This window comes from Crinia signifera, chromosome 11 (genome assembly GCF_055691185.1).
Source record: "Crinia signifera chromosome 11, ASM5569118v1, whole genome shotgun sequence".
Lineage (NCBI taxonomy): Eukaryota > Metazoa > Chordata > Amphibia > Anura > Myobatrachidae > Crinia > Crinia signifera.
In genome coordinates this window covers 15,361,307-15,374,967 of record NC_139227.1, presented here as the reverse complement: position 1 = coordinate 15,374,967, position 13,661 = coordinate 15,361,307, and the positions used below count along the sequence as shown (strand labels likewise).

Below are 13,661 nucleotides of genomic sequence, written 5' to 3'. Positions count from 1 at the left end.
TTGCAGTGTACAAATAATGCAGCCAGTATTTACCCTGCACAGAAACAAAATAACTCACCAAAATCGAACTCTCTCTGCACATGTTACAGATGGAGCCGGGCCTAGTTCTTGGAGGGGCTGGGGATTCTATCGCCAGCGGCCGGCTCTCGCTAGGGGCACGCGCGCCTTAGTGGCGTAACTATAGCATCGCAGCCCCCGCTGCCGGGGGGCTGCGGTGCTATAGTAATCCCCCCGCCCCCATCCCCCGCATGCTTACCTGTCTGCGCGTCCCGGCTCCCCTCCTGGCTTCAATCAATGCTATGGAGAAGGACCACGATAAAATGGCCGCCCCATAAAGCAGACTGTTCTCTGAAACTGTCTGCGGTATGGGGGCGGCCATTTTATCGTGGTCCGTCTGCATAGAATTGATTGAAGCCAGGAGGGGAGCTGGGACGCGCGGACAGGTAAACATGCGGCAATGGGGGCACAGGGGGGCGGCCGGCGGGGAGGGGGAGCGCCCCCCCCCCCCCATTAACGGCGGGGGGGGAGCGCCCCAAACAAAGCTACGCCGCTGGCGCACCCCGTGGCTAAAGTGATTTCTCCGCCACCTCCCCTGTTTCCCCTCGCCGCCTTGCCGTACCCCCTATCCTCCTACCTCTGTCAGTTTGTTCCTACCCAGTCTGTTTTATCACTGTTTCCTATTGTAAAGTGCAACGGAATTTACTGCGCTATATAAGTAACTGTAATAAAATAATACATGTAGCAGATCTCTCCTGGGTTACAGCTATGCACCACTAAAAAACGTTCTCCCTATAGTTCATTATGGGGGTTCCCTACTTCCCCAGTTCAGCTGCAGCACATCTGTCGGCCTGTGAAAAGGGTTCCCGTCCGGTCTCTCCCACGCCATGTTCAATCTAAGGCCGCAAATGCACGGAAACATTCCCACGGCCGTGTGTGGCAATGTTAAGCCTTGCCGCTGTGATCGGCAGCAATTGTGCAGTTTAATAAGTTGGTCGGTACCAAGGGTGATGCGTCAGTAGAATCCTTTAGTTTGTAGTTATTATTGTTATGTATACTGGGCATTATTCAGATGTGTTTGGAAATGGAATCACTGCTGCTTACATGGAAGCCGCTGCAATGCACTAGTATGGTAATGAAGGAGGAGGCGTCGGTTATAAGTCCACGCTGCGCGATCATAGGTTGCAGCATCAATCACCTGTGGCACCATGAGCCGCTGCGTGGCCCAAAGCTGTCAATCATATTAAGTGCGAATAAGAGCGGCAACAGTTTGGGCTGAAATTGATCCGCGAGGGTAGCGAGTTCTGGTGCCAGTGCCGCTGCACCCTTCGCACATAATTGGATTGATTCAAAGAGGCCAAGAAATCTCCATCTTATGGAGATCTTGCCTCAGCACACCCCCCAAAATTGAGGCAACATTCCTAAATTTTGGGAAATGGTGGCCATCGCCACCCCCTCCCCGCCCGAAAACAGCAGCGGGCTGTCAATCACTGACAGTCTGCGGACATAGGGCCTAATTCGAACCTGATCGCTGGGCTACTAGTTTGCAGCCGGAGTGAAATGTGCTAGCCTGTGATTTGCTTAGCACGGCATGCGGAAATTTAGCTGGATCGGCAAATAGCAGCTAATTCATTCGCAAGCCGCCCGCCATCAACTGGTTTTCAAATTTTCGCCGTCTTTTCATAGCCCTGGACTTGCCAGCTGCCATAGAAATAGGCTGGTCGAGGCCGGAGCTGATGTCCTCTAAAGTTCCTGGGCACCACCTGTCAATCAACTTGTGTACGGCCAGCGATAAAATAGTAGCGGGTTTTTATCATAGGACGGCGCCGCAATCTGTGGCATGCATAGTCCATCAGTAATCGCCCAGCCTGTAAAGTCACAGCTGTGTGATCAGATCTGAATTAGGCCCATAGTGCGTCCAATCCCGCCTCAACTCAACGTCTGTACATTGCGCCGACACCTTAATCGGATTGCTAAGGTGCATTTTCCTGGGTTATGAGAACATGGAACCGGTGCATATAAATATTTTTCTTGTGCAGAGCGTTTCAGGGGTTATTCAATCTCGGGTCAAGACTGTCGATCCGTCCTGACAACCGTGACCCTGGCCCGTTTTAGTTTTGCTCGACAGCATATCGCCAGACGGGATTCAATGGCGATCGGCAAAAAGGGGGCGTGTCTGCGTAAACGGCCGTGGATTGTCGAGTTTCGCCTGTGATCGCGACAATTCACAGCCGTAATCGACATAACGGGCCCACAAAGTTGGGCCCGTTCTGTCGATCTGGCTCTTCAATGCAGTCGGGCAAAACAGCATTGAATAGGCACCCCCTTAGGAAATAGGGCCGGGGATCGAATATCCCCTCAGTCTGACTGTGGAGGAATCTATCATTACGCACATCTTTAGTTGTGCGCCTGGTTCGTATCCCTAATATGTATCATGGTTTGTTGGTTTCTCTTTCTGTTATTCTCACTGTGCCGGCTGCCATGTAAATCTTTTATCCAGACTGCGTTACCGCTGAACATCCTGCCGCATGTCACACAAGGATAAGACATTTGTCCGTTCCTTGTCTGCGATCGTCTCTTCTAAGCATTGCCTAACACTATATAAGATTATGCTTGCTTTTGCGCCGAGTCTCCAAATAGCTTTAAATCAGAAATTGACATTTTAAGTGGTTTCAGAGCACTTACACAGCGGCTATTAATCTATATTTATAAAACCTCAGCCCATAACGTTGATGGACCAAGTTTCCTGTAATCTGAGCTGCTTCATTCAAGCACTCGGTTTAATGGGGAGTCCTACAATTAATAATTCATGCTGAGCTACAGAACAGTTAGTAGAGAGGCTGACCTGGAACTCCTGCTTTCATTGGAAGATTAGTTATTGGTGGTTCCACTATTGGAGTCACTACAGGAATCCTTGTAGTGAAATCATCTTATGATGTATATATAATTTCTGTATCGTATTGTGCTACACGAGGAGGTGATTGCTTCCTTCCAGCGTATGTGTGTTCTTTCCTGTATTTGTGTATACAAATATACAGTATGTATTGTATATTTATGTTCGTATTTGTGTTTGTGTGTGTATTGATGTTTTTATACTTGTTTTTTTTTTTATTGTTTTATTAAAAATCTCTTCTGTTCTTTTGCAGAATTATCCACGAAGATGGCTTCTCAGGGGAAGATGTCAAGCAGTACAAGCCTGTGGTTTATAGTAACACTATCCAGTCCCTGGCAGCCATTGTCCGTGCCATGGACACTCTGGGCATCGAATATGGTGATAAGGAACGAAGGGTGAGTCTTTGTCCTGCACTCCCTTCTTGTATCTGCTAGTCTTTTCCTCTAGTGCATGGTGTCTGCAACCTTTTTAGCTTACACAGAATAGATTATGATCCTTTCTAAGTCACAAAGTGGTTCTTAGAAAAACAAAAACAAAATTTTTTTTATATTATGGTGCTGTGAGAAATTATTACTTTATTATTTTTAGAGTTTGTTTCTTTGAGAAGGACGTTTCCCAAAAAAGAGTTTGTGCTTAGTGCACACATTTCACAGCGGCAAGTGTGGACTGCTATCTGATTGGCCAATAATCAGCCAGTGATTTGCTAAGGATCATAGCATTTGGCGTTGTACCTACTGTAGTCTTGCAGAACCCTAACTACAGAGCCGCTGCCAGACAGTGTTTTAGAGAAATGAAGTGATCACATTTAATGGTTCCGTTGATTGAACTTTGTGTTTTCTGATGGCAGCGTTTCTAATTTGATTTCAGCATCGCCATAGACCATATAGGTTAGAACAGATTAGAGAGATGCAAGTATTCATTTATACAGATCTTTTATTTATTTGATAATGTCCTTTGCTTCGTTGCATTTGATAGGTCCCCTGTCCTTCCTCATTTCTTTCCTCATAAACTCTCTGAATTAAGTATACATCTTATAAATCTCATGCCTTGTTATTATACTTCTCCTTTTCCAGACCAGCATTTTGGCAACTGCTCCATTAAACCTGGCCAACATGTTTCTCTCCAGCTTCTGTGAAACTACAAGTCCCATCATGCACTGCCACCATTTTGCTATTAGTTATTGTCAAAACTGTGTCAAGGCATTCTGGGATGTGTAGTTTAACAAACGCTGGTGAGTTTAAAGCTGGCCATACATTAAAAAGATTCTAGGCCCGAATGCACAAATTTGAGAGATTGTGCGATCGATTGTGTGCACATCGGGAGGTACTTCAGTGCGTGGCGTGGTCCCGAACATCGATAGGTTGCTCAACTGGATCATATGTTCTGCGCATATGACCAGTTGCAATGTCTTAAGTCGTAAGTGTTTTAAAGCACGTATACGATCAATCAATCATATGACCCGCATGGGCAGTTTATGGATTGTGAGGACTCTGGTTGTAAGAACTAAATAATAATAATAATGAGTCCCTTTTTCTAGGTTATGTAACGTGCACACAGTTTTCTACAGACAGCTCCTCCAATTATGTTTGCAGTGTTTTGGGATTTCAGCTGTCTCCATTACTCTTAATACTAACCAAGTGCCCATACTTCAGCTACATTGATACTGCAAGACGGCATGATTGGGGAACGTCTGAAGTAGTCTCTGTAGACTGTACCTCATTACTGGTTCATTTGCAGCAACTTGAACAGAGCTGCTGAAAAGTCAGTCGTGCTTGGTCTGTATGGGAAATGGATCGTCTAGTCACACGAATGTGTCAGTATGTCTGGTTTTTTTAAGCATACTTTATTAGTGCTGTGCTTTGTATATATGGAGTACGCAGGAGTCTACTCCTAGATGGATTTGCTTCATTCTGGCAAGATACGAGAACCATCACCTATAGATCAGATCTGTGCGGGTACAGTGTATAGAATTGCCATTTAAATGCTGCATCCACAGACCAATTACTGTAGAAATGTAAATGGTCATGCAGTAAAGTCTGTGCAGGCAGCCGGTTGGAAAGGCTTGTTCTACACTGATTATTTGTAAGAAGAAACTACTCTACTTCTATATCTTTGCGCATTGTACAAACTATTTTTTCTTTTCAGATCATTTTTCTTAATATTTTATTGATCTTCTAGATCTTAAGGGCTATTTAATACATCAATACACATAATCAGGCGCAGAAAAATAAAAACATCCATTACTTGGCATATAAATTCAATAGTCTGTAATAATGAGGCTCCCACTAGATAATATCTCCTATACTCTCAATAAACAGAACATATATTTGATACCTATAAAATTTATCACCTAAACATTTATTATAAATGTAACACAACGTTGCAATAAAGTTAAAATCCGTAACTAAACATACAATGTAAATATTTGGGTTAAGTCAGATTACAGTGCGCCGTCAAATATAATAGACAATTCGCATGTTCCGATTAGCGTTTTTAGACAATTTTAGGGTAGTTTCACACACTCCGGTTTTGACCGGCTGGCAAAAAGCCGGATAAAGTTTATCTGGTTTATAGCCAGATGGCAGAACCTTTCACATGCTCCGGTTTTTAGCCGGATAAATCTCATCACATGGGGGCGAGTTAAAACCGTTTGACTGGCATGTCCAGCCTGACTTCCTGTATGCCCGCCACTCTCATCACATGGGGACGGGCTTTATTATCCGGCAGTTACAGTGGTGTGTGACGGCGCCCATTGCCTTCCACACCGAACAGGCAGGACGGGACGGCCACTGCACGGCAGCCGCCCGCTGCAGTAGTAAGATCCGGCTGCTACCCGGTGGCCGCGCCGTGACCGCCCCGTATGAATGGACAAATAGCAGTCCATTACACACTGCAGGGGAGGCACGGCTTTTAAGCCCTGCGGTATTTTCCCGTCCGGCGGCACCCAGACAGTGTGAAATAGCCCTTAGTGTTGGGATTTGCACTAGCTTGGCCTACATTGTTCAGTTGGTGGATAGCGATCGGAAAAGAAGCTTCTTGCGGTTCTGGACGACTTGGCAGGGATGGACCTGAAGTGTCTTCCTGATGGAAGAATGTCAAACCGGTTATGACCAGGATGCAGCTTGTCGGCCATGATCTTCCCAGCCCGTTTCCTGACCTTGGCTCTGTATAGTTCCCTTACAGGGGGGAGGTCAGTCCCGATGTTCTCGGTTGTCCTCGCCACCCTTTGCAATCTTCGTTTGGGTAGATTAGAACCCTTCTAATCTACCCACTTCCTCTACTTATTCTTTACACTTTCTTCCAACCAGTTTTAATTGATTATTGCTTTGTGTATTTGTTTGAATGGGAATTCTTCAAGTATATAATGAGATTGATAGCAGATATATTTCAGGAGTCATTGCCAACTATATTTTCCAGCCTATTTAGATGCACAATTGAGATTTTTTTTATAATTTACAATTTATTTGGCATTACCTTGGGCAAATGAATCCATCAACAATAAGGCTGGTCAGTCACATGGGTGGTCAACCACACAGTGGGCCTTATTCTGGTTCACTCCTTCTGGCAAATTCCTTCTTAAGGCCCCCATACATTAGTCTGACTTGTCTTAAGGACAAGTCGGACCTGATTTCACCCTGCAGCTCCCCGGGAGGGGGACACACGATTAGGCACTTGATGTGCCAAGGTTTGCATATGATAAATCGCATGGATTTATCATATGCGGTCCCCGGGGAGCTGCAGGAGGAGGGAGCCGTGCGGGGGGTCATCAGTGGGCGGGGGATGCCGGCTTATAGAGAGCCGAGCAGGGGGAGGCTGCATAGGGAGCCGAGCAGGAGGAGGGTGACAGCGGGAGCACCGCGCCGGGCAGGGAGGATGACGCTGGCTGCCGGGCAGTGGCGGGAGCCGGGAGGAACACAGATAACTTGAAAAAAAAAAAAAAGCCCATATAGAATGACTAGCAAGCCATTGATTGGCTGAGACCTCTCTCAGCCAATCGCTGATTGGCTGAGAGAGGTCTCAGCCAATCAATGGCTTGCTAGTCATCTGTATGGGCTTTTTTTTTTTTTTAAGTTAGTGTGTTCCTCCCGGCTCCCGCCGCTGCCCGGCAGCCAGCGTCATCCTCCCTGCCCGGCGCGCTACTCCTGCTGTCACCCTCCTCCTGCCCGGCTCCCTATGCAGCCTCCCCCTGCTCGGCTCTCTATAGCCGGCATCCCCCGCACGGCTCCGGGGCTGGGCTGCACATAAGATTTAGCAAATCTTATGTGCAGCCCGTCCGACCTCCCGACCCCGATCCGATCGGACGGTGTCTGCAAGTGCGATTTGGGCCGATTTCACGGTCCGAATCGGGTGAAATCGTGTCCAAAACGCATAGTGTATGGGGGCCTTTAGATGGACAAAACCATGTGCACTGCAGGTGGGGCAGATGTAACTTGTGCAGAGAGAATTAGATTTAGGTGGGGTTTTACTTCAAAGTGAGATCTATATTGCAGTGTAAAAATAAAGCAGTCAGTATTTTCCCTGCACAGAAACATAATAACTCACCCAAATCTCTGCACATTTTACATCTGCCCCCCTGCAGTGCTCATGGTTTTGTCCATCTAAGAAGGAATTTGCCAGAAGAAGTGAACCAGAATAAGGCCCAGTGTCTCTTTCGATTACTTATTTGCTATAACTGTACTATGGGCCTGATTTACACCTGATCAGTGAATTTGCAGGGGCCAGCAATTAACTAGACACCACCCCTCTATAGGAGAATCCCGCCTTGCGAATTACCGCTGGTTACCGCCTCCAGCTGCCGGCTTCCTGTCCCTCACCTTGCGAATGGCTAGCGAAGGATAAAAGGAGCAGTGTTTCATCACTAGAAGGCATCAGGCCTGCGCAGTGTTTCGATGATCGGTCGATGTGCGTATTTGCAAAGCAGCGACCCCAGCTGAATTGAGCCTTATGTACATTAGGAGCACTTGATTAAATCCCTTACCGGTAAAAAATATTCCTGAGTTTTTAATTTATTTACTAGATGAATGAGAGAAGTTTTCAGCCCTGCAGTTATTTAAATTGTTTGATAGGTCAATTAAACCGTATGGAGATGAAAGCACTGACAGTGGAAGCAGCGCTAGATAGCGGTTATTAGTGTATACGCTAAAGGGCAGAATATTCCTTACTGAGCCCGCTGGCAACAAGGCTCTAGTCTAATTAGGTATAGTGCAGATTGCAAGGATTCCATTTCAGTATATGCAGTGATGGTTAGTCACCGGATTTTTAATAAACACTCGTATAAACTTTGCACAAGTATTTCTATATTGAATTAAGGTGCCCATACACGGTACAATTGTTATGTGCGATGAGATGCGCGCTCCCGTTAGACATCTCATTGCGCAGCTCAAAAAGTATGTGCTGCACATACTTTTTCTACTAGATCTCACCTCATTCCATTGCAAAACCTATGCGATGAGATATTGTATAATAATTGTACCGTGTATGGGCACCTTTACAGCCGATGTCCAGCTCACAGTGCAGGAGCAGGTGATCACATGCCTGGGGCCCTGGAGGAGGGTTGATGTTTTTTTTTTTTTTGTAGTAAATTTCACCAGATCGCATTTCCCAGTACAAAGTATGGGATATGTTATCTGATTAACAAAAATACAATACTTTCATGAAAACTGCACCAAAGTCCCTTTATTAAATTGAAATGTCCATACACACTGAACGGTTTTCGCCTGTTTTAGCGATTTTCCCCAGGGGTGGACAACGTTCCATAGCAGGCTGCTATGGAATGCCGTCCAACCCCTCGCTCATCTGCTGATAATGCCGCTCACTGCTCATCACTGCCCCATACACACCGGGAGTTTTTTTAGCGGATAGCAGCTCAGACGAGTAAACTGAGATTCTTTCAGGCTCAAAGACGCCCGGGGTGTGCAGGCCTGGAGACGCCCGGTGTGTACAGGCCTAGAGACGCCCGGTGTGTACAGGCCTAGAGACGCCCGGTGTGTACAGCCCTGGAGACGCCCGGGGTGTACAGGCCTGGAGACGCCCGGTGTGTACAGGCCTGGAGACGCCCGGGGTGTACAGGCCTGGAGACGCCCGGTGTGTGCAGGCCTTTAGTAATGCTAAAAATAATATGAAAAGGCCTGGTACTTGTGTAGTTTCACGGCGCCAGCATGGCCACCAGTGCGTCTGAGTCCCCTTGCGGGGCTCGCTTCGCTCGCCTACGCTCCGGGCTCGGTGGCTCGCTACACTTGCCACACTATTTAAAATCAACTCCATGCCAACATGGATAGTGGGGGTATGAACTATCCATGATGGCATGGAGTTAAGTTACTTTATTTTACATAGTTTGTGGCGAGTGTAGAACCCGGAAGTAGTACGGCGCCATGAAACTACACAAGTACCAAAAGCCTTTCTACAAATATTTTTAGTAATAATAATGTTGATAAATCGGTCACTCCTGTGGACCTTGAGGAAAGCTTATTCACTTATACCAATTTCTGACAGCCGCGGCCGAATAACCTGGCAATTACCCGGCATTTGAAGAGCCAGGTTATTCTGACGGTCGCTGTCGGACCCACTTCACACAGGAGAGCAAGTCTCCGGGTCTAAAATTTAGACATGGTAATATGCTCAATTACACAAGGTTTTCACCTGTGTGAAAGGTTCAACCTGGATTCTAAACCCCGGTGTCTAACCCTGGTCATTTGCAGGGTCGGAGACCTGGAGTTTGAGATCCGGATTGACCCTTTCACACAGAAAGAGGACCTGTGTATTTCATAAAATTCCCAGGTGGAACTGCTTCCTTGTGTGAAACTGGGATTAACAGGACCCGGTGTAAGGCTTCTCAGCACCCATGATGCCAATGGATAAGGTCATATTGTCGACATCACTTAGGTCGACACCATTGGGTCGACAGGTGGGAAGGTCCACAGGGTTCTAGGTAGTCATGGGTGAACGTCGACAGGTGTCTAGGTCGACATGTCAACCTATTGACTGTCGACCTAACTGTGGTTGATAAAACGATCCACACCCGCTGCCACTTATACCCACTTTCCAACCCTTTAAGGCATACTGGCCTAACATTCCAAAATGGCAGGGAGGCTGACAAAATTGGGTGGTCCTCCCAGCCTCCCAGGAAGGTGGGAAAGTCCCCTGCTTTCACTGGAGCCTCCCTTTGCCACCCACAAAAGAGTACAAGGAGGAGGGGGGCAGCAAAATAGGGACGTATCCCTCAAGGGAAAGTATGGAGGTGAGATCTTAGAAGTCCCACATCAGCCACCTGCAATAAGTACAACAAGGATCTTCATCGACATCCTTGATTTTTTAATTGACGCCCCCCAGATCCTGGCACCCTAGGCAGCTGCCTAATGGTAGAGCCCACCCTGGGTATTAATGGCCTTTTGAGTTGTGGTAATTGTTTGGTGAAGACCTGACCTGGGTGCGCTCTTTGCTGCTGGTATTGTATTCTGAGGACGTACAATCCTAAACGTCCTTTTGGGGCCATTCTGCAGCTTGTGTTTCTACTGTAGGTTCTTTGGCCCATTTACATTTGTTTACATTTCCGAAATCTTATTCACTCCTCTGTATTTCCCAATTCTCCACTTGCAGAACCATTTCACAGCAGCTGCTGACACATTTATTTGTTATTCAGAGTTCTCTGTAAGCTGAAATATTGCTAAATATATTCAGCCTGAGCTAATATATTTATATTGGGAGCTAATGGGAAAACATGGCCCAGCTATCTCAACAATAGAAAGACACAAAAGACACATTTGGGATTTATTTAAAAAATCTAGCAAAGCCTTTGTTCTGAAAAGCAGACAATAGAATACCGAGATCAGATGGACGATGGCTGATATCTTCTATGTTCTGTATATTCATACTGGAGGCTGAAACATTTCAAATAGGCAATATGTGTAATTGTAATGGAATTGTGTTATACCACTTTTCCACACAAATTCGGGTCACGCACAGGAATTTTGACCCAGAATTTTGGTGGATCTCATTCCCATGTCCCTGTTTCCACTGCCCTGTTTCCCGAGTTTTTCTCGGGTTGAACCCTTTTCTAATAAAAAGAGAAACCCGGGAAAGCAGGTCAGCATTGGAGCTCAGACGGGGGAGTTTGCGTCAGGGGGTCAGCGGCCGGGGAGGAAGAGGTGGGATGGGGGGAGCACCGGCGGGTGGTGGAAAGCTATGTGCTGGCACTGGCGGGGGAAGAGCTGTCAGCGGCCAATGGGCAGCAAGCGGACAGACAAAGGGAGGCATCTGCGCAATTGCCAACCTCCCCTGTCTGGGTTGAAAAACCTGGGTAAGAGATTTTTCCACAACTCGTTACCCGGGTTTAATCTGCTAAACACCCTTATCAAGTCCCTTGTCGTCATTTCCACTGACAAAAATCCTGGGTTGGTGCGTGTTCTAGGTTGGTGGAAGAGGGGTCATAGACCCATCCCGTGTGCGACTTCCATGAAAATATCTTACACCCCACACCGTTTAATGTACAAAGATAAATTGGCACATTGTAGTCTCGCATTATACAGCTGGAACTGTCTCATAACCCTTCTCACAACTTGGGCCGAATTGCCAGGTCCATACGTTACCAACCCGGCAATAATCCGGGTCCGTGGTGCAATGTTAAAGGGGTATCGGAGAGAAATGTCCGGACAGGCTTATTAGTACTTCTCTGCTAGTCCGTTCTCTGGGTCCCTCCATTGAGTGGGACCCAGATACTTCTGGGTGTGGTACAAGGGTGTAACTACCGTAGCTGCAGGGAGTGCAGCTGCTGTGGGGCACAGAGCTGAGAGGGGCCACCTCACCTGCCAAATGTATTTATGTTCTATATATTTCTCACCATTGGGTGGTATATGCGGATTGTTGCTTTGGGCAAATTCTTATCTTTCTTTCATCAAAACTTGATGCATATCTCCCTCCAGTTCATTTACCTAGTATTACCGCTAGGCTCGTTTTAATAGGGCACTGTGCCCTGCCTGATCTCTAACATGGGAAATGTGTCATGCCCTTCTGGAGTGCTACAATGCCAGACTGGACACACGGGATTCTGGGAAATCACAAATGATTTGATGTCATAGGCAGCTCTATGTAGTTGTTAACATTGATGTCTCCTTGCCACGCCAAAATCACTGGTGGATCCAGTGTGGGGTGATTTATCACAGATCTGCCCCCTTCAGCGATCTGATTGGTGGATGACCAGAGTTATTCACCAATGAGTTTGCCTCTGCTGCTGTATGCTGAGAATGCTTCCTGGCCGCACCATCTGGGCGGGATTTTCTGCCTTCTATTAGTGTGTAGCTGGTGCTGCATCTGCCACTGGCTCAGCGTTTCAAGACGATTGTACTGAAACCGCATCAGTCTCATTCATGGAAAAACACTCGTAAAGAATGAGGCGGTGGTGGTGCAGGGCAGGATTATGGGTAACAGGACCGCGCTTCACTGAAATGTATGCTGCACCTTACAAAAATACTTGTATGTTTGTACCTAAGATGAAGTACCAGCTAGCAAGTGGATTTCTCAGAAGCTAATTGCCTTCGCTGAACACAAGGATTCTGACAATTTCAAAGCTAATTATTGTTATTTATCGAGGCACAACCTGCATTTTGGCTGCAGGAAAGACTGAAGAAAACAAGGTGTTTCTCCAGAGCTCTATATAGAATTTATGAAGCGAGGGCTTCTGGGCATCCTGGGTGGTTGTTTGTTCTTTTGCCCGAACGGGTAATTTACAGCGTGACCTTTTAACCCTAGAAAGCTAACCTCCGAGAAATGATTCATAACTGCCAACCTGCCTCTGTGATCGGTGTAAGGTGAAAAGTATTCTGAAATGTAACATTTATTGAAATCTATGGCTACTGTTTGCTCTAAACAAGAAAATACTATTGAAAAAAATAAAGATGGTTTTGTTCAAATACCATCAGAACAAACCATTGCTCAGTGTTCCGTTCGCATCAGCCTGGGACATTTGGAATGGGCAGGTGCATCACGGTTTGTGCACGCAGAAAACCAAAGGGTAACGTAACAGAGAGGTTAGGGTTGGTGCCTCCGGCAGGGCACGGCATGGCATTCAAATTTTATTGGCTTTTGTTCTTCCATCACTTTCGGCTACAAAGCTTCACCGGGATTTTTTTTACTTTCAAATGTTTCTTTATCTGTCCGAGCTGTAGTAGTCTCTACGTAAAGCAGCGGCAGCGCAATTTCATAAGTGTATGTGGGACAGTGTCTGGATGCTTAGCGGAACTGAAGGTTATTAAGATAAACTTGTGATGGCAGGGAAGTTCTGATCCTGTTCTTAATCACAAAGGAACATTGAGTGGAGATTAAGTGTGAATACACACAATGCGATCCTTGGCCGCTGCGGATATCAGCGGCCGCGGAGACCTGACAGCAAGTGTATGCTCCGTTGGCTATGCATGCACAGATGGCTGAGGGGGTCATTAATGACCTGCAGGAGCGCACATCGGCTGTCGGGTGCAGCATACACACTAGATGAACCGCGGGATTGCCGACACAGTTAAGGATATCAGCGGTCCTGCGCATCTACGATATTGATGAGATATACAACACAATGAGCTATATCACAATATCGTACATTGACATCACTGGGACCCCGCTGAAAATGCCGGTTCCTGGCTATAATTCATTTTCATGTTCAGTCGATAGGGGTCGTTAACGATTTAAACATACAGTCCAAAACATTTTTTTTAAGATATCACTCAGAAGGGCCCTTCGAAGTAATGTGTTTAAAAATCGCCTAGTGTGTATGGTGCTTTAAAGC

At 46.5% G+C, this 13,661-nt stretch overlaps 1 protein-coding gene across 3 annotated transcripts in view; it reads left to right on the top strand.

The window, feature by feature from the left end:
- Nucleotides 1-13,661, top strand: part of GNAO1 (G protein subunit alpha o1) — a 176,163-nt gene that overhangs the window by 77,733 nt on the left and 84,769 nt on the right. For all 3 annotated transcript variants that reach the window (XM_083164157.1, XM_083164155.1, XM_083164156.1), the window contains exon 3: nucleotides 3,144-3,285. In XM_083164157.1, the coding sequence (XP_083020283.1) occupies nucleotides 3,144-3,285 (142 nt within the window). The remainder of the gene's footprint in view (nucleotides 1-3,143; nucleotides 3,286-13,661) is intronic.